The sequence below is a fragment of the Gavia stellata genome, chromosome 17 (assembly GCF_030936135.1).
Source record: "Gavia stellata isolate bGavSte3 chromosome 17, bGavSte3.hap2, whole genome shotgun sequence".
NCBI classification, from domain to species: Eukaryota; Metazoa; Chordata; class Aves; order Gaviiformes; family Gaviidae; genus Gavia; species Gavia stellata.
The window spans coordinates 2269087-2291334 of NC_082610.1; the positions used below are offsets into that span (position 1 = coordinate 2269087).

The 22248-nt window shown below is 62.6% G+C and overlaps 3 protein-coding genes across 3 annotated transcripts; 1 reads left to right on the top strand and 2 right to left on the bottom strand.

The window, feature by feature from the left end:
• The first annotated feature begins 4229 nt into the window (after positions 1-4229).
• On the top strand, positions 4230-8267 carry VPS37C (VPS37C subunit of ESCRT-I). The gene is made up of 5 exons (XM_009810209.2): positions 4230-4257; positions 5114-5229; positions 5308-5479; positions 5871-5953; positions 6218-8267. The coding sequence occupies exons 2-5, from the start codon at positions 5137-5139 to the stop codon at positions 6962-6964; spliced, it is 1095 nt and encodes a 364-aa protein (XP_009808511.2). The 5' UTR covers positions 4230-4257; positions 5114-5136; the 3' UTR covers positions 6965-8267.
• A 1562-nt stretch (positions 8268-9829) lies between these two features.
• Positions 9830-15308, bottom strand: CD5 (CD5 molecule). Its single transcript, XM_059826088.1, has 10 exons — positions 15257-15308; positions 13984-14022; positions 13314-13607; positions 13171-13233; positions 12604-12912; positions 11430-11714; positions 11033-11164; positions 10532-10585; positions 10097-10219; positions 9830-9915 (listed from the first exon to the last, which is right to left on the bottom strand). Exons 1-10 carry the CDS (start codon positions 15306-15308, stop codon positions 9830-9832), a joined length of 1437 nt encoding a protein of 478 aa, XP_059682071.1.
• A 4150-nt stretch (positions 15309-19458) lies between these two features.
• On the bottom strand, positions 19459-22164 carry CD6 (CD6 molecule). The gene is made up of 9 exons (XM_059826089.1): positions 21498-22164; positions 21302-21370; positions 21041-21181; positions 20751-20879; positions 20557-20658; positions 20382-20462; positions 20072-20260; positions 19686-19817; positions 19459-19556 (listed from the first exon to the last, which is right to left on the bottom strand). The coding sequence occupies exons 1-9, from the start codon at positions 22162-22164 to the stop codon at positions 19459-19461; spliced, it is 1608 nt and encodes a 535-aa protein (XP_059682072.1).
• Positions 22165-22248: the final 84 nt, after the last annotated feature.

Below are 22248 nucleotides of genomic sequence, written 5' to 3' on the forward strand. Positions count from 1 at the left end.
ACTCCTTTCTGCCAGCTTTGTCCTAGACCGCGAGTGCTTGGTTGATCCAGAGCAGCTCAGCTGGTGCGCACGCTCGAAATTTGGTACTTGGTGTAATTTGAACACTTACCCGTTTTCAGTCGTGTTCGGTTATGGTGCATATTGAATATCGGCCTTTGTGTCTTTCACCTGACAGAATAACTGTGTGATGTTTCACAATGACCAGCTGAAACCATCTCTTATACAAAGTAAGGATGCTAGTAAACAGATAACGGGCACATCCTTCAGTGTTAACCAGAAAATACCCATTTATCACATTTCTGATTGCTGGGTAACACTTTATCATTTAACTGGATACTTTTCTGTTTCCTCCTTCATTGCAAAGAATGAATTTGAACACAACTTAGTTTATCCTCTACTCAGTCCTTACAGTTTTATATAATTTGTTAACTAACTGTGCTCCAGCCCGTCCACATCCGTGGAGGCTGCTTCTCAAACAAGCCTTGAAAACATCAATCTCCCTTCGGAAAGTCAAGTTCCCCTTTCTTGCAATAACATTGGGTTTTGACCTGGTTATCAGCCACACTACTAACAAATTGTCCTTGATTAAACCATAGGGTACCTATTAGGATTCATATGACTCGTGTTTATTATACAACAGTCAACAGGCCTCACGTGGTGTGTGACTCCGGCAGGGACGAGGGGTGCCTTTCCTGAGACATGTGCCCAGATGGCAGCACTTATCTAACAGCTGGGTGACCTTGCCAGGCCTCCTGCAGTCTCCTCCACGTTCCTCTCCTCGTTCCTCTCCTCTCGGTGCCTCGAGCCCGTCTCGTCCGGCAACGCAGAGCTTTTCCCCATCCTAACACAATCCTCAGCCCTGCTCGCGTCTGCGGGAATGCGGAAGCACGGGTGGAAAAGCGGAGGCTGGCTTCTTCGTGTAGAGGGTGACGGGATCAGAGCTTCCGCTGTCTCATGCTGCTCAGGAAGTTTCCCGTTTCATGCGAGGAAGAGCTAATACAGGTATTCAGGCGGGATTTGCTTTTATCTCTTGGTTCCAGCTATGCCACCTGGAAAAAATGCTGTTATATGAGTTTTTGGCACGTTGCTGAGGTCTGCATGCACTGCCTCGGCGCAGCGATATCTCAGCCCACGGCTAAGCACTCCGTATCCATTATCTCACCTCCTCTGCTTCTCTGTCCTCTCCTCTCTTGCACTTCCATCCACTCTTACCCCCATCTCCAGCGCTGCCACACCTTTGCTGCCACTCACCCCTCCATGCTCACTTTGCCTCCGTCCCTTTACCCATCGAGGGAGTTTTAATTTCATTTTCGTTCCTCACAGGGCTGGACTTAACCAGGATTATGGCCAACAGAATTCCAAGTCACCCGAAACACCAGGCCTTTGAGTGCCTGTAACACCAGCTGCTACTCAGCACGAGACGACCTGCGGAGAACAACGTGGCTTTGCAGCAGCTCTGCTTGCTCTTAGACATCCGCAAAACATGAACTGCAGGAGGAGGCTGCCTGCGTGGGAGGCCCCGGCTGCGAGGCGCTGGTGAGGTCGTGACAAGGCAGAAACTGCTTCAAATCTCACCGTAAATCCAACCCAAACCCACTACGCCTGAATTTCGACCAGCTGCCTGCTCTGCACCCAATGCTAAGCTTTGTTGTAATGCTCTCCTTTTAACTCTTGTCATAATGATTAATCTCGCCTAATCTTTTTCTGCGGCTCTATGGCTTTCCGCTTTTCTGAACGAGCCGGTGAAGACAAAAGTGTCCACGCAGCAGCTGCTGCTCAGGGTTCACGTGGAGACTTTGAATCAACGTACAGAAGAAGCGCAGAGCTGCCCTCACCGCTCCAAACCTCGATGGCCCTGATGGCAGGCGGGGTGACTGGGGGGGAAATGCGTGCTCGCCAGAAGCACCCCTACTTTACCATCCCTGGGCTGCCAGGCGAAGCTGACGTATCTGTTGCTTTCGGTGCTCAAGCTCACGCTGGAGCTGGGTAACGCTGCTGGCTGTACCCAGGTTAATTGCTGTGGTGTTGAAGACCAGAGTCAGGACACATCAATAATAACACAAAGTAGTTTAGCAGACTGACAGTTCTTCTGGGAAGGCGTAAAAGAAAAATTCAATTAGAGTCAATTATAAGGGAGGCAGCTGGGGGAAGGGACTAGAGTGTCAGGGCAAGCCCTGCATGACACAAAGAGGTAAGCTATCACAGAATCACTATGGTTGGAAAAGACCTGTAAGACCATCAAGTCCAACCATCACCCCAACCCCACCATGCCCACTAAACCATGTCCCGCAGTGCCACCTCCATACGTTCCTTGAACCCCTCCAGTGATGGTGACTCCACCACCTCCCTGGGCAGCCTCTGCCAGTGCTTCACCGCTCTCTCCGTAAAGACATTTTTCCTCATATCCAGCCTGAACCTCCCCTGGCACAACTTGAGGCCATTCCCTCTCATTCTATCACTTGTCACTTGGGAGAAGAGACCAACACCCACCTCCCCACAACCCCCTTTCAGGTAGTTGTAGAGAGTAATAACAGAATGACAGAATCACTAAGGTTGGAAAAGACCTGTAAGACCATCAAGTCCAACCACCAGCCCAACCCCACCATGCCCACTAAACCATGTCCCGCAGTGCCACGTCCACACGTTCCTTGAACACCTCCAGGGATGGTGACTCCACCACCTCCCTGGGCAGCCTCTTCCAGTGCTTCACCACTCTCGCAGTAAAGAAATTTTTCCTAATATCCAGCCTGAACCTCCCCTGGCACAACTTGAGACCATTCCCTCTTGTCCTGTCGCTGTCACCTGGGAGAAGAGACCAACACCCCAACACCAACAGCCATATGAAGGCCCCAGGAGGCCACAGCTCAAGGAGAACTACACTGGCAGGTAAAGATGCAGTATTTATTTAAAAAAGACATACTATTTATAAAATACAGCCTTTCTGCACCGGCACGGTAGGCCTGACACAGAGGCCCAGGGCCCGCAGGCCCACCGGCCACACCACCCCCCCGCCCGCCTCACCGCCACAAGATGGCGGCGGCGGGATGTACCACCCACCTCCTCCTCCGCGCCGGGGAGGGGCGCCGCTCCGCCCCCCCCCGCCCCGACCTCGGTAGTTCCGCCCACTTCCGCTCCTGCGCCGGAAGCCGGAAGCGCGCGGCGGAAGGGGGGTCCGGGTTGCGCGGCGGTGGGTCCCGGGCGGGGGAGCCGGTAGCGGGGCCGCCTCCTCGTGTCTCGCGAGGGGAGTCGGACCCAGCCCGCCGCTGCCCCCGCCGTTGACGGCCCCTCCACTGGGCGAGTGCAAGCGTGACCCGCCGGGACCTCCGGGCGGGGGGGGGCGCTCAGCCGCGCCAGGCCTCGTACCGGCAGCCGCGGGGTAAGTCCCATTCCGCCCGCTCCGTGGGCCGCGGCCTCCCGGTTGCCGTTCCTGCCGCCGCCCAGGACGGGCCCGGTGTTGGCGGAGCAGCCTCTGCCACGTCCCGGTTGGAGGGTGGCCGCGGACGGGCCTCACTCTGCGCTCCCCCGGGGTGCTGGGTCGCGGAGGCCTTGGGCGGGCACCCCCGGGGCGGGGGGGGGCTCTCCCTAACCGGGGGCAGCACCGAGGCGATGACTGGGGTGCGGCTGTCCTGCGGGCAGCCCCTCACCGGTGCCCCCAGCCTTTCCGAGCCGCGGGGGCCTGTGCGTTGCCCCTCGGAGAGGCGAAGTGTCACCTCGTTGGCTGTATCTTACCGGAACGCTGCTAAAAACGGGTGAGATCTGTGAGGCGAGACCCCCCACCCCGTGCTGGTGCCCGGCCGGAGCCAGGGCAGTGCCCAGCTCTTTCCATCCACCCTCCCAGGGGCCGTTCGGACACTTCCCCCAGAGCATCCCTGACTTCCGCGCCCACACAGCAGCGGGGATTGAGCTTTCCGTTGGCTGCTATTCCTAATTTTTCCCTCTTAAACTCTCTGAGCCTCATTAATAACAAAAAAAAACCGCTGTAAGTTTATTTCTGTTTGCAGAGCGCTGAAGTTACATGCTTATATATGTAGTAAGGGAGCTAATTTCCCAGCTTTTACATGGTTGTTACTCGGACGGGTTTGGCTGGATCCTGGGTGAAGAGATTTGGTAACCCTGAGCCTTACCTTGTCATTCTGTGTTACGTGCAGAGGCTGACGCAACGTTCCCAGAGCGATAGCGTTGGGATGTTTTACCCGGCTGAAAGGTAGAAGAGCCACAAGCAATTAGGACGACGCTGAAATCCCCGTCGGCTCTTTGGTATGTCCCTTTCCCTCTGGGCAGGAGTGCTCTGCTCCTGTGTTTCTCACCTGTCTTTTAGTGTATTCCGAGATTATTGCATCCCACCTCTTAGAACCTGTGACACGAACACCTGATATTTGCTAAATATTATCAGACAGACAGGATTATTTGGAATAAGTCATAGACGTAGTGCAGAAAATCCATTATTTCCCTGATTTTAGTAATATTTCACCAATTTTTAGAATTACAAGTATTGGATCAAGTTAGCTGCATGTGACTCATGCCGTCACTTAATGTTTTCTAAGGGCAGCAGCAATAAGAGAGGGAAATGATGGCACCACGTAGCTAGAAAGGAAAACACAGAGAAAGAAAACGCATGAAATGAGACGGGAGGCGAAGAACTGGAGAGGTGGCGAGGTACGGGAAGACTCGGGTGGCGATGGTGGTCCTGCCGTAGGCACGGCCGGATGTGAGCAGATCCGGGAGGTTTGCTCGGCAGAAGGAATCTGGAATGGGACAGTGCAGTGAGAGCCAGCTGGAGTTTGAGAGTCAGGGTGACGTCGCCCTGCTATTGAGGGGCTGTGAGTAGGTGTTTCCTTGACAAAACCGTCTGGCGCACACAAGTAATCCTTCCAAATACACTGTGAAAAGGAAAAAAGTCCGTTGCCAAAGCAGGAAGGAGTAGATACATTCTGTTTTCCTTCTCACTCTGCCCTCGGTTTTGCTGATTCTTTATAGCGCGGGGGAACCTCTCTGGCGTAGCTGTTTCAAGAAGTTTAGCAAAGCTGGTTTTAAACCCCTAATAGGATTAGTACCTATTTGCAGTTGTCTTTAGAAAACCTTGTCTTTATTTGACTTCCTTTCCCCGTCCTAGGAGTCTGAAGCTCCTCTGGGAGGATGGACGCCCTGAGGAACCGGACGGTGAAGGAACTCCAGGAGCTGCAGGAAAATGCGGAGGAGATCGAGCGCCTGGCCCTGGAGTCCCAAGAGGTATTTGCGGACAGGCATGACGCAGGCTGGGCTTTGTTAGCACCTCGCCGGCGGTGACTGTCACGTCTCCTTCCGCAGGTTCAGGAGCTGCAGCTGGAAAGGGAGATGGCCCTTGCCGCCAACCGGAGCTTGGCCGAGCAGAACCTGAAGTTCCAGGCGCCTCTGGAGACGGGCCGCACCGACCTCTCTAACAAATACGAAGAGCTGCAGAAGCTGGCTGAGCGGTGTAAAGAGCAAAAGGCAAAACTGGGTGAGCGTTTGCAAACCTTGCACCCTTTCCGATGGAGTCACGTGGGCTGTAGTTCGTGCAACATCCTTCCCTTTTGCTTCTCCCTACCTTGGCCGCACTGAGCAGAGAAACTCCTTAGGGTGGTGGCAGAAAAGACTCTGTTGCATATAAAATCTATATTCTCCTGTTTCCTGCTCAAACTCCATTGGACAGATCAAGGCTGCTGTCCCAGGAAAAAATCCTTCTAGCGCAGCAGTGGCTAAGGTTCTTTCCTCTTCAGATTTTCTCCTTGCATCAACAGTTTCCAAGGCGGGAAGGCACTCCTCTGAGAGTGCAACAGGGCTGTGTGCTAATAATTTTTTCCCCGTTTTGTGTTTAACGTTTTGCTCCGCTGCTCTCTTTGTTTCCCCAGAGAAATTTTCAGCAGCAATGCATCCTCAAACCTTGCTGGATCTCCTGCAGGTGGAAAGCCAGAAAATCGAAGAGGAGTCTGAGGTGAGCTTAAGGTTTAAATCCATTAGCAATTCAAGTGATTAGTCCTCAGAGACTTGCAGTTACTCTCACAAGCCTAATCCCTTAAATCAGGGATTATCTCTTTGTAGTTTGGTGGTGTTGCTCCAAAAAATTGGATTGCCCTTTGCTTGTGTGTGGTGCGATGGTCCCCTGTGTGTCTCTGTCAGAGATGTAAATCCTAAGCTGGGCTTGGGGAAGAAGAGTAGAGGGATGCAGTGCTGAACCCAAGGCTGTCTTCTCTTCCAGAAAATGGCCGAGAAGTTCCTGGAGGGCGAGGTGCCCTTGGAGACATTTCTCGAGCAGTTTTCCGTGATGAGGAAGTTGTCCCACTTGCGCCGGGTCAGAGTTGAAAAGCTGCAGGAGATACTGAGGAAGTCAGAAGCGTCGCAGGAGCCCGGCAGGGACTCTCAGCAGCAGCCGCCTCCTCATGTACCTGGGCCCGCGGACCCGCCGAAGCCACAGCCCTTCCCTTCAGGGGCTCCTTCCTTCCCTTTGCCCTACAGCCCGGCTCCAAACATGCCGCTCGGCCCCACAGCCCATGGAGCTCTCCCTCCCGCTCCTTTCTCTGGCTCCCCGGTCACCGTGGGACACGTCGCTTCCTCTCAGCCGAGCGCCCAGCCTGCTTTTCCATACACGCCTCCTCCAGGTCCCGGATACCCACCAGCGCAGGCTGCCGACTCCGCGCTGGGCTATCCCAAACCCGCCTCGGGAGGCTCCTCTCCGGCGCCGGGCTATTCCTGGTCTCCATCCAGGGGCCCTCCTCAGCCCCCACCACCGTTTCCTGGCTCTCACCCCTCTCCGCCGCCGCCCAGAGCGGGGTACCCTCCCTACTTCTCCCCTGGGGCAGGGAGACCGCAGTGCCCCTACCCGACCCAGCCCCCCCTCCCTAATTTCCCCATCCCCCCGCAGCCTCCCTATCCTCCTGGACCTTCCCCACCCTTTGGGTACCCGCCTCCTCCAAACCCTCAGCGCCCTGCTTGGCCTGGCTACTAAATCAGGACTCCTGGGGAGCGTCCCCTGCTGCTCCCTCCTCTTTTAGCGGACTGAGGAAGAAGAGCAAACCGAGAGCGTTGCTCTTCGACCTGCCGGTACGAAAGCGTTACGCAGGGTAAGAGACGGTAGCGGCTCCGGGGGTCAGGTAGGCTGACGCTGCCTTCGCGGGGTTGTGACTTTCGGTTGGGTTTGTGACGATCGCTGGTGGGGTGAAGCGTTCCCTTCCAAATGGGCTCATCCAGGCTCCGATGTGAAAGCTGGGGAGCCATCTAGGTACTCGGCTGGGGAACGACGTGCACTGATCGCAGCCGCTGAGAGCCGGATCCCCTCGTCTGTGTGCGTGCGAGCGTGCGTGGGTGAGCGAGAGAGGCTGCTCCGCCTGTGCCTGTCGTTTGATATGTGGGTAACGGATGTAGTATCATAATTCTAAGCCTTTTCACAGGCGTTCGAAAGACACGGTGGGAATCTCTGACAGTATTTCTGACACAAAATACTCACTGCTTTCCAAGGATCTTCCTGGAAGCGAGAGGCAGAGCCAGCCTGGCTTGCAGGCAATTCGTAACCGATCGCAGCAGGGAGAAAGAAGCAGCTAGCTCACCTCGTGGGTGTGCCGGGCCTTGAGATCTGTGTTTTTATACCGGTGCGGGGTAACTTCCACACCGGCTCTGCTCGAGCCCTTCCCAGCCGACTGTGAGCTCCGGCTTCCCCCAGCGCTGCCTCCACGGTGGGTACGAGCGTGCTCCAAAGCAGAGGCTGCTCCCAGCTCACCCGGGGAGCAAAAACCTCTTTACCGCTGCCGCTTCTGTCCAGCGCAGGAGCCTTTCCCAGCCTGTGCTGGCTGCGTGCTGTCTCACTGAGGGCACGAAGGCTCTGCTAGCTCCCCAGAGTCCCGACACATGGATATTATCCGTGTTTTTGAAGTAAACTGGGCTGGCGCGACCTCTCAGGCTGCTGCTGTTTTGGGGGCGCGTGCCTCGGGTCACAGGGAGGAGTGGGAGTCGGTGCCTCCTGCCCAGCTCTGTGAAACACTGGGGCTCGGCAGCCTCCTGTATCCCTGCCTCTTCTGCAGCACCCAGGGGAACGGAGCGGTTATTTGGGGTGCTACGGGCTCCAGCCTTCCTCACATCCCCCTTCTCAGGAAACACTAGGTAACGGAGCGACACGTTCATGTTAACAGAAATGGGATTTGCTTTGCTCAGCACTTTATCCTACGAATCCTGCCTGTATCCCTGTAAGTTATTTATAAGGAAAGATTACTAATGGACTAGAACAAGGCAAATGCTTGCGGGGTTTGATGGAAACAGTTCCGTATCTGTGGTTAATTAAAATAATAAAACTTGATGAATTGCACGCGGGGTCACTGCAGTGGTTGCTTTCGGAAATGACGGGGCATCCAGTTGCCACTTTCTATTGATCTTTTTATGCCCTCCTGCAATCCTTGCACCAACTTCCCCTTGGTTTTGTCAATAAAACCCTTCGTCCTCTCGCAGGACCGTCCTCTTCAAACTCATCTTTCCTGCTCTCTTAAGAGTTTTCATCTTTCCTGCTCTCTTAAGAGTTTTCATCTTTCCTGCTCTCTTGTTTTCATCTTTCCTGCTCTCTTGTTTTCATCTTTCCTGCTCTCTTGTTTTCATCTTTCCTCGGGGGCCCGTTTGCGTGGGTTTCTTCTGCATCGGCCCATCTTTCCCCTCCTCTGGCACCGTTTCTCACTCGTCCCCCGTTTTCCCTCCCCGGCTGGGAGGTTGACGGTCTAAGGAACAGCAGTGGTAGTCTTGGAAGGAAGAGAACGAGATGTAATTACTAGAAAAAACAATTTTATTACAACGGTTATTGCTTATTAAATATCTCAGACTTGTTCTCAGTATTTCTACCCTCCCCGTGCTCCTCACATCCATGCTTTGCTTTATACATCTGCCCGAATCTCACGCCATCCCACACGAACGCAGCCAAGCGCGCGTCTTCGCAGCTCCCCCGGGAACGCGGCAGACGCGGGTCTCGCAGTCTTGCTCGCGAAGCTCAGCGCCCCGGTATCGGAGCGCTTGGCAGGCAGCAGCCGATTTCGCTTTCAGCCCGGCCTGGGTGGGAGGAGGAGTGTGGTTTATCCTGCTTTTGAGAGATTGAAAAACTGGCAAACCCCCTCCGAACGGTCGTGAGCGTGGCTGCTCCGCTCTCAGGGCGGGTATGAAGCCTGCTGCAACCCAGCTGCCTTTTAGACTCATACAAATAGCTTAAAAAAAACCTCCCCGCCTCGCACTCTCCCATGAGGGAGGCTCAAAAGCAAGAGGAAGCTTTCTCGGAAAGGTGCTCAGGTACTGGGGCGCAGCCGAAGCCGAGCTAGGCTGGGTTAGGGCTGAGCCGTGCCTGCCTGGTGCCCGGTACGAGCAGGTACGGAGGCGCACGGGCAGGTTTGGCTCCCAGTCTGGCAGGGACCCTGCCCCAGAGGTCTGCCATCGTGCGTGGGGAGGGGTACGGACAGGCTTTCTTCTGAGTTGAGCAGCGCAGGTATTCATTTCATCCGTCAGCTTCGTTCAGTTCATCGTTGCGTAGGATCACAGAAAGGTTTGGGTTGGAAAGGACCTTCAAAGATCGTTTTGTTCAACCCATTGCCATGGGCAGGAACGTCTTCCGCTAGATCGGGTTGCTCAAAATTTACCTTTCGTGTGCTGCGTCTCACCTCTGCCTGCAGGACGGGAAGGTGGCTGACGAAGGAAACGAGGTGGCTTGCCAAAAAATGCAAGAAAAGCCGCTAATTCAGCAGTTGCACAGCATTGTGTGACCAGCCTGGGACGGCGTGCGATGCGGGATGACCCGGCTGGGGACCAGGGCAGCCCGGGGGGCTCCCAGCTCTGGCGAGGTGGGGGGGTGTCACACTCTACGGGCAGAGCGCAGGTCGTAGTCGCTGTCGGAGGAGTTGTCCGGAGGGTTGGAAGTTCTGCACGCGCCTTCCAAGGCTGCGGGGGAATGGATGCGGCTCGTTACGGCGGCTGGGGGTGCACCCCAGCCCCGGCGCAGCCCCTCGCCCCGCGTCGGCAAAAGTCTTGCCGCGATGCTCTTGCCCGGGTGGTTCATCCCCACCGGCACGTGCGGGAAGGGAGCACGGAGGAGCCGTTCCCGGCGTCCTCCTGCGCTTACCTGGGTAAGCCGAGAGGTAGGAGCTCTTCTGGGGGGGCTGAGCGTAGTCGTTGTCCCCCCCCTGCACCCGCTGCCCCTCCGCCCGCGGCCTCAGGGTGACGGTGCTATTGCGGTGGAAGGAGACTGGAAGAGATGGTGGGAGAGGAGTCGGGGTTGGGGGCTGCAGCAGCACCCGCCCCACCGCCCAAGAGGGGAAGGGGGCTGAGTAAAATCGGGACCCGCTCCCGCGCCACGAGCCGGTGCTCGGCTCTCCCGGTTGAGTTAATATCGCGCCGATGAGTCAACGCGGCGGCAGGAAGCGAAAGCCGGGGCTGGGCGCGAGCCCGCTCACACCTCCGCCCGCCGCTGCCTGCTGCGGTCGGGGGGCGAGCGGCCCCCGAGCCAGCCCCAAACCCAGTCCCATGGCGGGGGGGGCCCCACCGCGCTGCTCCTCACCCGTCTGGTTGAGTCCCGTGGGGCCGATCCATTGGCGCTGCTTCTTTTTGGAGACTGGAAGGCAGAGGCGGGCGGTGAGAGCGGGATCTCGCCGAGGACCTGCCTGACGCCCCTGCCCCAAGCTGCCTCCCCCCCCGCCAGCCCCATATGCCATCCCGAATAATCTCCCCCATCTGGTAATCCCCCCGCCGCCCCGCGAGACCCTCCGCCTGCTCTTTTGTGTCCGCTCCGTGCCTAATCCCCCCCCTTGCAGCCTGCAAAGCGCACCCCGCTCCCCCCGGTCACCCCCCCCTCTCTGTGCCTACGCTGCGTGGGGTGGCCTTGGGGACAATGGGGCAGGGGGGGATCTGTGGGGCTGAGCAGCACCTGCATCTCCCAAAACCCCCCCAAGGAGACTGGGGGGGAAGAGGCAGGGATGGATGCACAGGCCCTGAGCTGCGGCGTGGTGATGGCAGAGCGGGAGGAGGAGGAGGAGGAGAGGCTCCAGAGCTCGTCACCTACTTCTCTTCATCAGCCTCCTGTAGGCAGGGGGGCCGCAGATGAGCAGGAGGATGCCGAAGAGGAGCAGGGCCAGGCAGATGCTCACGATGGTGCCTGCCGCCGTGCCGGTGGGATGCGGCTTGGAGTCCTGGCCTGGGGAGAGGACGGGTGTCACCGGACGAGACCCTTGTGCCCAGGCAGAGGTTGATGCAGGGAGCTTGAGCACCCACCGCCCTGCCGGGAGGGCTGCAGGGAGCCCCGGCAAAGCTTTCCCCATCCCCTGCCCCGAGCTCGCACCCTCTGCCCGTTCCCCAGGCGTTCGCACGTGGAAACCCCAGCTCTCGGCATCAGCCAGGGATACCCGGCACTGCCCGTACCCCACGGTCCCCCAGAAATCAAGCCCGGCACGGCGGCTTACACGTGACTCTGGTGCGGGAGCAGGTCTGGGGGGTCCCGAGGTTGGCGGGGCAGAGGTGCAGGGTGGGGACCCTACAGATGACACCCATCGAGGGAGGGTCCCGGACCTCGGCGCTGGAGGAGAGGTTCCCACACCGCAGCTCCTGGCACAGCTGCCTGCTCCACTTGGCCCGATGCGCCCAGCTGTCACACAGCACCTGCCACCGCCCCCCGTGAAAGACCTCGATGTCCCCTTCGCAAGGCGTGGGGCCGGCCGCCAACCTCCGCAGGGCCTGGGGCTGCGAGCCTGGGGGGAGAGAGGGGTCAGACCCATGGGGCGACGTCGCGGTCGGCTGACGGGGCTCGGCGCACGGTCCTCCTTCCCCCGGGACCAGCTCACGGCACAGGGATGCTCACGGCGTCTCGGCTTCCCCTTGTGCCGGGGGGACTGGGGGATGCGTGCGAGCCGTACCAGGCCCACGCGTCGAGGAGCTTTGAGCTGTCCCCGTGGGAAAGGCAGCGGGGAAGCCCGCTCTGCCAGCTGCCGCCGCGCAGCCCGTTAAACCCCCAAATCCCGCAGGCGGGCTTCTAAGCCGGGGCAGATGGCAGGACCCAGAGCAAGCCCGCTCCTCGCCCCGCGGCTTGGCTCTCCCTGCCGCGGTGCCAGCACCACGCTGCTCCGCGGAGAGATGCTCGCGGCAGGGAGACGCGGCAAGCACCCGAGAGGTGTGGACGAGCAGGGTGCTGGCTTCTGCCAGGATACCCCGCGCGCCCGTGTCGGGTTTTGGGGTGCTAGCATGGCGCTTGCTGCGCGCTGCGCTCGCTCCCCGGTTTTTCCTACGTGCAGCACTGCTGCGTTCGAAGCCCGGGGCTGGGGGTGCCGCTGCCAGGAACCGAGCGTGCCGGGGAGATTTCCTGTTTTGCCTTCGCATGCAGGAGAGGAAGAGCAGGAGTGGGTGGATGGGGTGAGTGGGGCAGACAGGGATGGGGCTGTTGCCCTTCTCAGGGCTTCAGCTGCCCGGCCAGCCTGCAGCCGGACACCCAGCCCGGCCATCCGCCCTCCGGGGCTCTCCCACCTCCGCATGGGGGAAAGCAGCCTCCGGCCCCGGACCATGCCGGGGTCTGCCCAACCGGTCAGCCGGGGCAAGCGGGGTGGCCGGGGGAAGGAGCAGGGCTGCGCCGGGGCGAGCTCTCACCGGAGCAGATGATGAAGGCGGGTGCTTTCCCCCGCCGGGCGCTGGTCCTGTTGAAGCAGTCGAAGAGCAGACGGCTCTCGCAGGGCTCCACCACATCCCACCGCACCGGCAAGTGGCTTCCCAGCTCCGGCTCGGCGTGGCCATGGCCGTCGATGACGGTGCCGCAGCTGAGAGCCTGGCAGACGCGGGTGGCCAGCTCCGGCGAGATGCCCGGGCTGCCCGCCACGGCCCCCCACAACCCCTGTCTGTGCAGCTCCACGAAGCCCGAGCAGCCAAAGTCCCCGTCCACCAGCCGCAGCCTGTCGGGTCCTGGCAAGGGACGGGGGAAAAAGCATTTTGTCACAGACTGGGATGACATTTCTTTCCGTTATTGAGCAGAAAAGTCCCCGAGCTTGCCACGTCTGAAGCTTAATTGCCCCGTCAATGCTGCAACCACTTATTAATGAGATCGGGCGAATTCACAAGGTGGGGGGCAGTTTGCTTTGCCGTGCGTGCCCCCCCAGTTTGGCCATTGCCGCTCTGCTCCCCTCTGCCATGCCCGGGGACGGGCCGGGACAGGGCTCTTACCGGCGGGCTCCGGGGTGGTGGCTGGGGGTGCCGGCGGGGGCTCGGGGGTGGTTTTCACCGGCTCTGAAAGGAGAACAGAGGGACCAGGTTGGGGCTGCTGGTCCCCAGGGAGGGGGGCAGCCAGGGTGGGGGTCCGGGCTCACCGCTGCAGGCGACGGCGGCGTGTTTCGTGCAGTTTGCCAGCACCCAGCGGCACTGCGCCAGGTCGGCCACCGGCACCAGGCACCGCAGCAGCCCCGTGCGTGGCTCCTTCCCACCGGTGAAGTCGAGCTGGAGGGGCTCGGCAATGGGGGGGCCGCAACCCAGCCGCTGGCAGATGCCGTCCGCCCCGGCCTTGCTCACGCTGTCCTGGCACACGCGGCTCCACCTGCCCTTCCAGTTCACCTCCAGCATCCCGGCGCAGCAGCAGCCGCCGCCGGTGAGCTGCAGGCTGGGCTCTGCGGGGAAAGCACGGGTGTTAGGGGCTTTCCTTCCCTTCGCAGCGCATTTTCCACCCAGGGCTGGAAAAGCCCTTGCCGGTTCATCGCGGCAGCCAGGCGTGCCGCTCGGCACCGGCGTGCCCCGCCACAGCAGCCGGAGCTTCTCGCAAAGTGGGGCAGGAAGGAAATGGGGTGTTGGGGGGTACATGGGCAGGCGGGGGGCTTGGGGGGGTGCGGGTGCCGTGGGGCTGAGCTCAGAGACCCTGAGAGGCAGCAGAGCCGGCTTCCCGGCCGAGGCAGCTCCGGCAGCCACCACGCTAACGAAGCCGTGGCCGAGGAGCCGCTAACGAAGCCATGGCACGGTCCCCGAGGCGCTGCCCCCACGCACGCTCACCTCCAGGTCTCAGAGGGGCTCCTCCGTGGCCGGCGATGGCTGCAAGAGAGAGGGGGAACGGGGCGTCAGTCCTGCTCCTCGTCCCGGGGGAGGCGGGACCCCCCGGGTTGGGGCAGCGGCTCCCGGCTCTTGGCCCGTCGCTGGTTATTTTGGGGGGAAAAAAGGTGATTCTGGGGGCTCGAGTCAACCTTTCTCCAGGGCAAAGATGCTGCCAGTGGAAAGGAGCTGGCGATGGCGGCGGCCAGGAGCTCCCCAGCCGTGCCATGCTCTGCGCCAACCCAGCCCTAATGCTGGGGGGACACCTCTGTCCCCAAAAATCAGTGGTGGGGACGGAGCCCCGGGCTGGCCGCGTGTCCCTGGGGGCCAGAGGAGAAGGAGGCTGGGTCGTGCTGACTTTTTCCTCGGCAATAGAAGAGCGTTTTCTGGCTTCCTCGGTGAATTTGTTCTCACCCCTCCTCCTCCTCACACCTTTAATTAAAATAAATATGAACGACCTCATGCAACTGGCCATTGCGCTGCCTGCCAGGCTGCCCGTCCGTCTGCTGCTGGGTAATTATGGCTGAAAAAAGACAGGCAAGGGGACCTGCTAATTACCGCTAACTAGCTAGCATCACTACCGGTAGGAAGGTACGGCCAAGCAGCAGCGGATGGTGCCACCAGCACCGCAGTGAGCCGGAGCGGCACGGTGCCTGCGGCTGCCCGCTGTGCCATGTGGATCAAGGGGCAGTTGGGGACGGTGGGAGCTGGCAGGGAATGAGGATGGGGGGACTTCTGGCTGCCCCCCAACACCCGTAGGCTCACTCCTGGGGTGTGAGGAGCATCCCGGGGACCCCTGGAGCTGGGGGGGGCCAGACCCACGTGGCCCCAGCCGAGGCGTGCCCGTGCTCTCCTCGCTGCCCGCGTTCCGGTGGGGGCTCGGCAGCCTCGCCGCTGGTCACCAGCCCCTCTGCCCCTGCCTGGCCCGAGCCCCCGTGCTTGGGGGTTGCCCAGGGTGGGCACGTGGGACCGCCGGCACGGTGCCATGGGTGAGCCGAGACGGGCGCCCCGCTGAGCCCATGGGCAAGGGCATGGGGCTGAGCCCCCCAAAACGTGCCCGGCTGCTTGGCAGAGGGAAATTCAGGGGGTTTTGCCATGGGATTTCAGGGATCGTGGGCTGCGGCAAGGCTGGGTCCCCCTGGGCACCCCCGGCACCGGAGCTGCCAGCACGGTGGGTGCAGCCACGGCCCCAGCACCCCCTACCCCTCCGCCGGGCCGAGCCCCCCGCCGTACTCACCCCACATCCCCAGCAAGAGCAGCAGGCGCAGGGCGGGCAGCCGGGCTGCCATCGGCACAGCGGCTGCCTCCTCCGCCCCGGCGCTGGCGGCTGAGCGGGAGGCTGCCGGGGGTACCGCCGCCTCTGCTACCCTGCCGGGGGAAGGCAGGCGAGGGGGGACGGGCAGGAACAGGCTGTTTTTCCTCCCTCTGTGGTTTTCTGCGTCATGTCTACGCTCGTTTGAAGTCTCAGCCTGGCAGCTGCCTCCCCAGGTCCCGCTGAGCATGAGAGCGAGAGCAAAGGGGAGAGAAACCTGGGGGGCTCGGCCCTCGCCCCGTCCCGGCGTCCCCCCATCAGCCCCCCATCTCTGCAGAGGGTCTGAGCCCGGGGGGACGGTGAACACACCCCATGCTGGGGGGTCGAGGGGACCCCAGCTCTCCCTTGGGTCCCCACAAAGCTGCCGGTGGCCGAGCGAGAGCCCGTGGCGACTGGAACTGGCACGCAAAGGAGAACTTGGGGGCACGAGCCAGGGGGTGCGGGGCGGTTCTGGGTGGTTGGAGCCGGCGGCATTCCCCGGGGGAAATCCCAGCCCCAGCGGCAGCTCCCTGGTGCCAGTGAGCTGTTTCAGGAACCGGCGCACTGGATTGCAGCAGGGAAAACCGGTGATGGCCACTCAATCCAACAGCCCAAGCTCCCACGAGGGCTGGATCCCACCCTCACTGCCACGGGGAGACCTGCGGCCGCTCTCACGTAACGCTGGTCCCTGCCAAAAATAGCCTCCCCTTGCCGGCAGCTGCTTCCCTCCTCCTCCTCCTCCTCCTCGCTGGCTCTGCCCCGGCTGCACCACCACCCTCACCGCCGCCTGCGGTCACCGGTGGAGGCGAGCGGCACCGCTGCACCGGGGCAGGAAACGTGCCACGCCAGGCGCTGCCCGTGCCGCCAACTCCTGCAAAGGAGCTGATGCACACCGTGCCACGCCACGCCGCACTGTGCCACGCCGCTCCATGCCACGTCGAGCCGCCGCATGCCCCGCGAGCCACAGCAGCACCCGCAGCACCGTGATGGCCCCACGGGGTGGGGATTGGGGAGGTTTCATCCAGGCATTTCCCTGCTTCTCCCAGTTGCCGGCACCCCAGGGATGCCGTATATCCCTGCAAGGGCACGTGGGGCACAGGCGGTGATGGATTGGGGAAGGGAGAGGCGTTAATTGATTGTGCCCTAATTAATTCCTCCAAATCCAGGTCATGCGTGCTAACGAAGGCAGCTGTTTTCCATTGACCCGCTGGCATTTCTGCTGAAAGGAGAGGGCCCAGCTGGTGCCTGGGGAGTGGTGCTGGGGGGACTGGGCTTCCCGGGCAGCTCGGTGGGGTTAGGGAGAGCTCCTGTCCGCTTCCTCTGCCACCACCCTGGGCTGCTGCCCAGAGCCGGAGGGATGCTCCGGTCCCCAACCCCGGAGCAGGGGCTCGGCTCCCCTGGGAGTTTCCAGCCCCAAAGCTCGCTGGGTTGAAGATTTTTCCATGACTCGAGAGGAAGCTGGCTGGGTGCGGTGGGTGGCAGGCGGCCGTGGGCTGTCGGGCACAGGCAGGGTCGGGCAGAGATGCTCAGGGTGGTCGGGCAGAGATGCCGGGTGATGCCGGCACCATGAGCACACTGTCTCCAGCCAGGCACCGGCATCCCTGGAGGTAACCCAGCTTGGCAATCCTCTTCCCAGCTCCTTCGGCTTCTCGCAGCCTCCGCATCCCCTTGGCCGGGCAGAGCGGGACCGCTGCCTGCCCCTGCCTGTGCTGGGCAGTGCTGAGCCCCACAGTGTGGGGCTGTGGGGTGCTCCCTGCAGCCCACGCTTGCTCCCATCCCCTCCCGGTCATCCTGGGGGTCCTGCTAGCCCCCGAGACCAGGCTGGGGCTGTGATCGGAGCAAGCCCTGCTGGGGTGGCCCATGGGGCGCTGGGGGTCTGTGGGGTATTGGGGGGGGGAGCCGAGCCCCTCTCACCCCAAATCGACCTGAAGTCGGTGATTCGCCCCCAGCATCCTGGGACGCTTCACCTCTAGGAACGGTCCACCTCCCCCTGGTTATCCGAGGGTGCCTGACCCCCATGGACTTGGAGTGCCTGGGGTCCAGACCTCCGTGCCGAGCCACGGCTGCGTCTGGGGGCCCGGAGATGCCGCAGACAGGTTTGCGCGGCGGCTCGGTTAGAGCATCCCTGCTTGCTGCCGGCGATGCAAGTCGGCTCAGCATCGTCTGCACGCTGTGACAGATAAGGATGATTATAATATCTTTCCGGAGGGGTCGGGGGGTGGGGGAGCGCTGGGATGTGCTGACATGCTGCCTGCCCGTGAGAAGCCTTTTAAGAGGCAGGAGCTGCCTTTGGTGCGAGCAGGAATGGGCTTGTCGGCTGTCAGCACGCCGCTGTTATCCCAACGACGGTGGAAGTGGCATTTCCCAGCGCCTCTCACCCCGTGCAGGAGCAGCAGCAGCTCGAAGAAACGGTTGGCGCTGACATACCTGTCTTGTGGCTGGAGGTGACGCATGGGCCCTTTTGCCCCATGCCCCAGCGGGAACTGGGTTACACCCCCGCCCGCCCCCCCCGGGGCATCAGCATCCCCCAGGTCGCTGCCCGGCCGTGCCGTGGTCCAAGAGGTCCCAACAACCACCCTGGCAAAGGTGCCACCATCTCCTCCCCTGGCACGGGGAGCCGCGAGTGTGGCTGGGGGCACCCCCTGTGCCACCCCCCTGCCCGCTCCCGTCCCCGCTCTGTTCGCGGCAGCCGGCTCCTTGCTCTCGCCCTCGCTCCTCTCCCCTTTGTCTGGGGCTTTGTTGCTATTTTGGTGCTTCCTCCCGTCGTTGTTGCGGTGCGGCCCCTTTCTTCGGGGCCGCCGGTGCCTCTCGCCTCGGTAAACAGCTGAAGGATGTGGCGGGGGGGCAAATTTTCCACGGGGGTGGGTCTGAACCCCAACCTCCGCCGAGGCTCCACCTCGCCGCACCCGGGGAGATGGAAACCCGCCGGCGGGTGCCGGGGCGAGAGATGCACTGCGGGGTTCAGCTTGCCGGCGGAAAGAGCCGTGCGGGGCGCAGGGAAGCCCCCCGGGCAGGGGGTGAAGGGGTTCCAGCCCTGGGGGTGACGGCTGGGTGCTGCACCCAGCTGGGCTGGGTACGGTCCCCGAGCCCACCAGTGTCCTTGTCCCCAAGCTGTGCCTGGCACAGGGTGATGCCATCCTGCCGGGGCTCGGGCAGACCGTGGGATGCCCCAGCTTTCACCCCGGCACGGCGGATGCTGGAGGGGGGTATCCCTCCCTTGGGGGCTGTACCCCACCCCGTGAGCTCTGGCTGACGGGAACAAACCTGCCCTGGGCTGGAAGCTGGTTGTGTCCCACCTCCTGGTTTGGTGTCTGCCCCACAGCCCCAGGCTGGGGTGAGAAGGGTCCGGGACCCCCCAGCACCACCATACAGCACCCTCCGGTGTGCTTGGGCACAGCGCCTTCCCTGCCAGCATCTCTCGAGCCCCCCAGCCAGGGTTTACGGGTGCGGTGGCCAGCGTGTCCCTGGGATGCGGAGGACCGTGGCTTGGCGGGGTGCGGGGAAGCCCGGGGGGGTCCACTGTATCCATCGCTGTTGCCCCAGGGTGTCGGGGATGGCTGTGTGACACCGCCACGTCCCCACCACCTGCCTCCCTGCAGAGCCAGCCAGGGGACTGATCGCCACCCCCAGTGCTATGGGGCCGGATCAGGCCCTGTCTCCCCCCTCCCTGCTGCCGTGGGTTGGGGACGGGAGATCTGGCTGCTCCTGCCCTGCCCAGCTCGGGCAGGTCCCTGCCGACAGCCGGGACCTGCGGCCGGTGCCAGCGATGCTGCTCGCCGTGGCTGTGACCAGGGGACTGCAGGAAGGGACATCTTTGGGTCACTTATCCCTTGCTGCCCCGTGGGCAACTGGGAGCCCTTGGAAGCGGTTGGTGACCCAGCCTCGCTGCGGGGCTGGTGACCAGCCACCCCTATGGCTGAAGGACGCAGCGACCCGCTGGGAAAGCTTTTAATTGCAGCACGCAGCCCGCCTCGCCTCTGCCGAGCATCCCCCGGGTGCCGCTGGGACCGGTGCCCGTTCCCCGGTACGGAGGAGACGGCTGGAGAAGTCCAGAGCAGCCGTCGGCAGCGGGATGGCACGTCCTCGGCTGCACGCAGTGCCAGGTCCCCCCCTTGCCATGCCCCTCGCTCCGTGGCGGTCAGGCAGCCTCAGTAGGCAGAGCCCTGGATGTCATCGTAGTCGCTGCCCTCAGAGGAGTCGGGGTCCTGCGTGTGTCCCCCCGAGGGGCAGGATGGAGCCGGCCAGCCTGCAAGGGAGAGAGCCTGTCAGGGAGATGGGAGGAGAGCGGGAGGAGGATGCTGTGGGGGCAGAGGAGCCCTGCATTACCCCCCCACCACGCCACCCCGCTCCTGCCCCGCCAGCACGGGGTCCTCACCGGGGTGTGGGGACGGGTCCCCGGGCGGCTCCACATCCTGCACGTTCTCGTACCACTCCCCCGAGGAGGTGCTGGAGCTGGCGGCGGGATCGGGGTCTGCTGGATTCACAGGTACCCAGCGGTGGGAGAGCGCTGGGGCGGGCACGTGGGGCGTTGCTGGGGGAAACATGGTCTCTTACTGGCACCTTCCATCCCTGCTTCCATCCCCTGGGGTCCCCCACTCCCATGCCCTCCCTGGGATTCTCCCCATGCCCCGCTCCCGGCCCCGGGGTCTCCCCATGCCCCGCTCCCGTCCCCGGGGTCTCCCCATCCCTGCTCCCATCCCCAGGGCTGTCCCCATCTCTGCTTCGGTCCCTGGGACCACGCAGCCCGCCGGCGGTGCCCACCTGTGCCGGGGTAGTCGGTGTGGGTGGTGGGTGCTGCTTGCCAGTGGGTGCCATCGGCGGGGGGCGGCGGGCAGACCCAGGCGTGCGGGGCGGGCGCGCTGTCATTGCAATAGGGCTCAGTGGAGGAAGAGGAGGAGGTGGAGGAGCTGCTCGCCCTGCCGCGGGATGGGGGGCCCAGCCTGGCCGACACTGCGGGGCACAGGGCTCACGTCAGCCCCGGGCTGCAGGGTGGCCGCTTGCCCACCCACGGGCAGGAGGGACGGACGGACAGTGCTGTAGGACAGAGGGACGGGCACCCCTCGTTTCGTACCCTTCGTGGGGAACGGCTCCATCCCATTCTGGCTGGGCATCAGCGGGAGCAGCTGCTCCCCGGGCTGCCGGCGAAGGGAGTCTGCGGGGAGGGCAGAGAGGGGACATCAGCGGGGGCACCCTGGGGCACCCCGGGGCAGGGTGGCGGGGGTCCCGGGGCAGGGTGGGATGCTCACTGTAGAAGGTGGAGAGAGCCACGGGCGGCTTGCTGCTGAAGTCGTAGTGTTCGTAGTCGGAGTCGGAGTCCTTGGCAGCGGGAAGGGTTGTGACCGGTGGGTCTGCGGGGCGAGACGGGGCTGGGGCAGCCATCGCCAGCTGGGACCTCCTGCCCCACAGCCTGTGGGGCGGGCTGGTGACCTGCCAGACCTACCTGGTCCTTTGGGAAGGTTGAGGGGCACCTCCCTGTAGTCGTTGGAGGTTCCAGAGGGCACGCTGGGGCTCTGGGCGCTGTGGGTCACCAGAACCGGCCCGGCTAGCCCCAGAGAGGACACGGCATGGGCTGCAGGGACAAGGGGGTGCACCCGCTCAGCTGCTCCATGGCGCAGCCGGCCCCGCTCCTGTGGCTGAGCCGAGCCCAGGGAGTGGGGTGGCCCTGGCTGGGTTGGCAGTATCACCCCCTCCACGGCCAGAACCTGCCATGTCCCCGCAGAGGCTCCTTACCGCTCATCTTCCTCACCCTCAGCAGGGCAACAGTGAAGGCCAGCACGGTGAGCAGGAGCAGCGCTGCCAGGACCAGGCAGAGGACGAAGAGGGGCATGTGCAGAGGGGACTGTGCCCCCGCAGTCTGTGGGCCCTCCGCAGCTGAGACAGAGAACGGACACAGCTCGTGACACCTGGGACGTCCTCTCTCCAGGTAAGGGGGGGGGCGAGTTGGGTGCTCCCTGCAGTACACCCAGGGCTGAAGCTCTGCAGGACACTCACCGCTCAGGAGTGTGATGTTGCTCGGCGTCACCGTGGCCATCGGGGTCGGCGTCTGCAAGCCCTGGGAGCCTGGCAGGAGGGGGACGGGGGGCAGAAGAAGCTGGGTTGCAGCTCATCTGCAGGGGACCCCCATGGCCGCAAGCAGGCGGTCAGCCCCCCACACCCATGGGCTCAGGCAGGGCGGGGGGTCCCGTACCGTTGCAGACCACGCCGGCCGCCCGGGACTGGTGGCAGGGAGCCGATTTATTGTAGGTCCACTGGCAGTGGGCCAGCGACGGCTGCTGGCTCTCGCACTGGTAGAGCATCCTGCCGGGCAGCGTGTGGCCAAAGGAGAGCTGCCGGAGGGGCTCCCCGCAGCCCAGCGTACGGCACAGCACGCTCGCCTCCAGCTCGTACCACGTGCTGTCGCACACCGTGCTCCACGTGCCGCGGAAGAAGACCTCGACCCGGCCGGCGCAGCCGTCCTGACCCCCAAACCTTGATGTCTGCTGGACCCGGCACGTGCCAGACCCACCTGAGCACACCACGCCGGCATCTTCCTTGTGGCTGCAGTCGTGCTCCGGCGCGGCCGGGCAGTCCCAGAGATGCTCCTCGTGCCCCTCGCAGTCCACCTCGTCCCGAAGGATGGGTCCCCTGCCCCAGCCGAAGGCGGCACCAATGTGGACGCGCACAGCCCAGCCGCACCGCAGTTGCCGGCACACGACGTCGGCGTCGGCCAGGTCCCAGGCGTCGTCGCACACCGTGCCCCAGGCACCCGCCTGCTCCATTTCCACCCGACCCTCACACCGGCTCCGGCCGCCGGCTAGCCGCAGCGCGCCAGGACCTGGGCGAGACGGAGGGGTGGCGCTGGCACTGTCCCCCATGCCACCGCCACATCCACGTGGCAACAGCAGCTGGATGGGATGCCGCCGCTCCCAGGCTCCCCATTCCCCACCAAAATGTGGGTG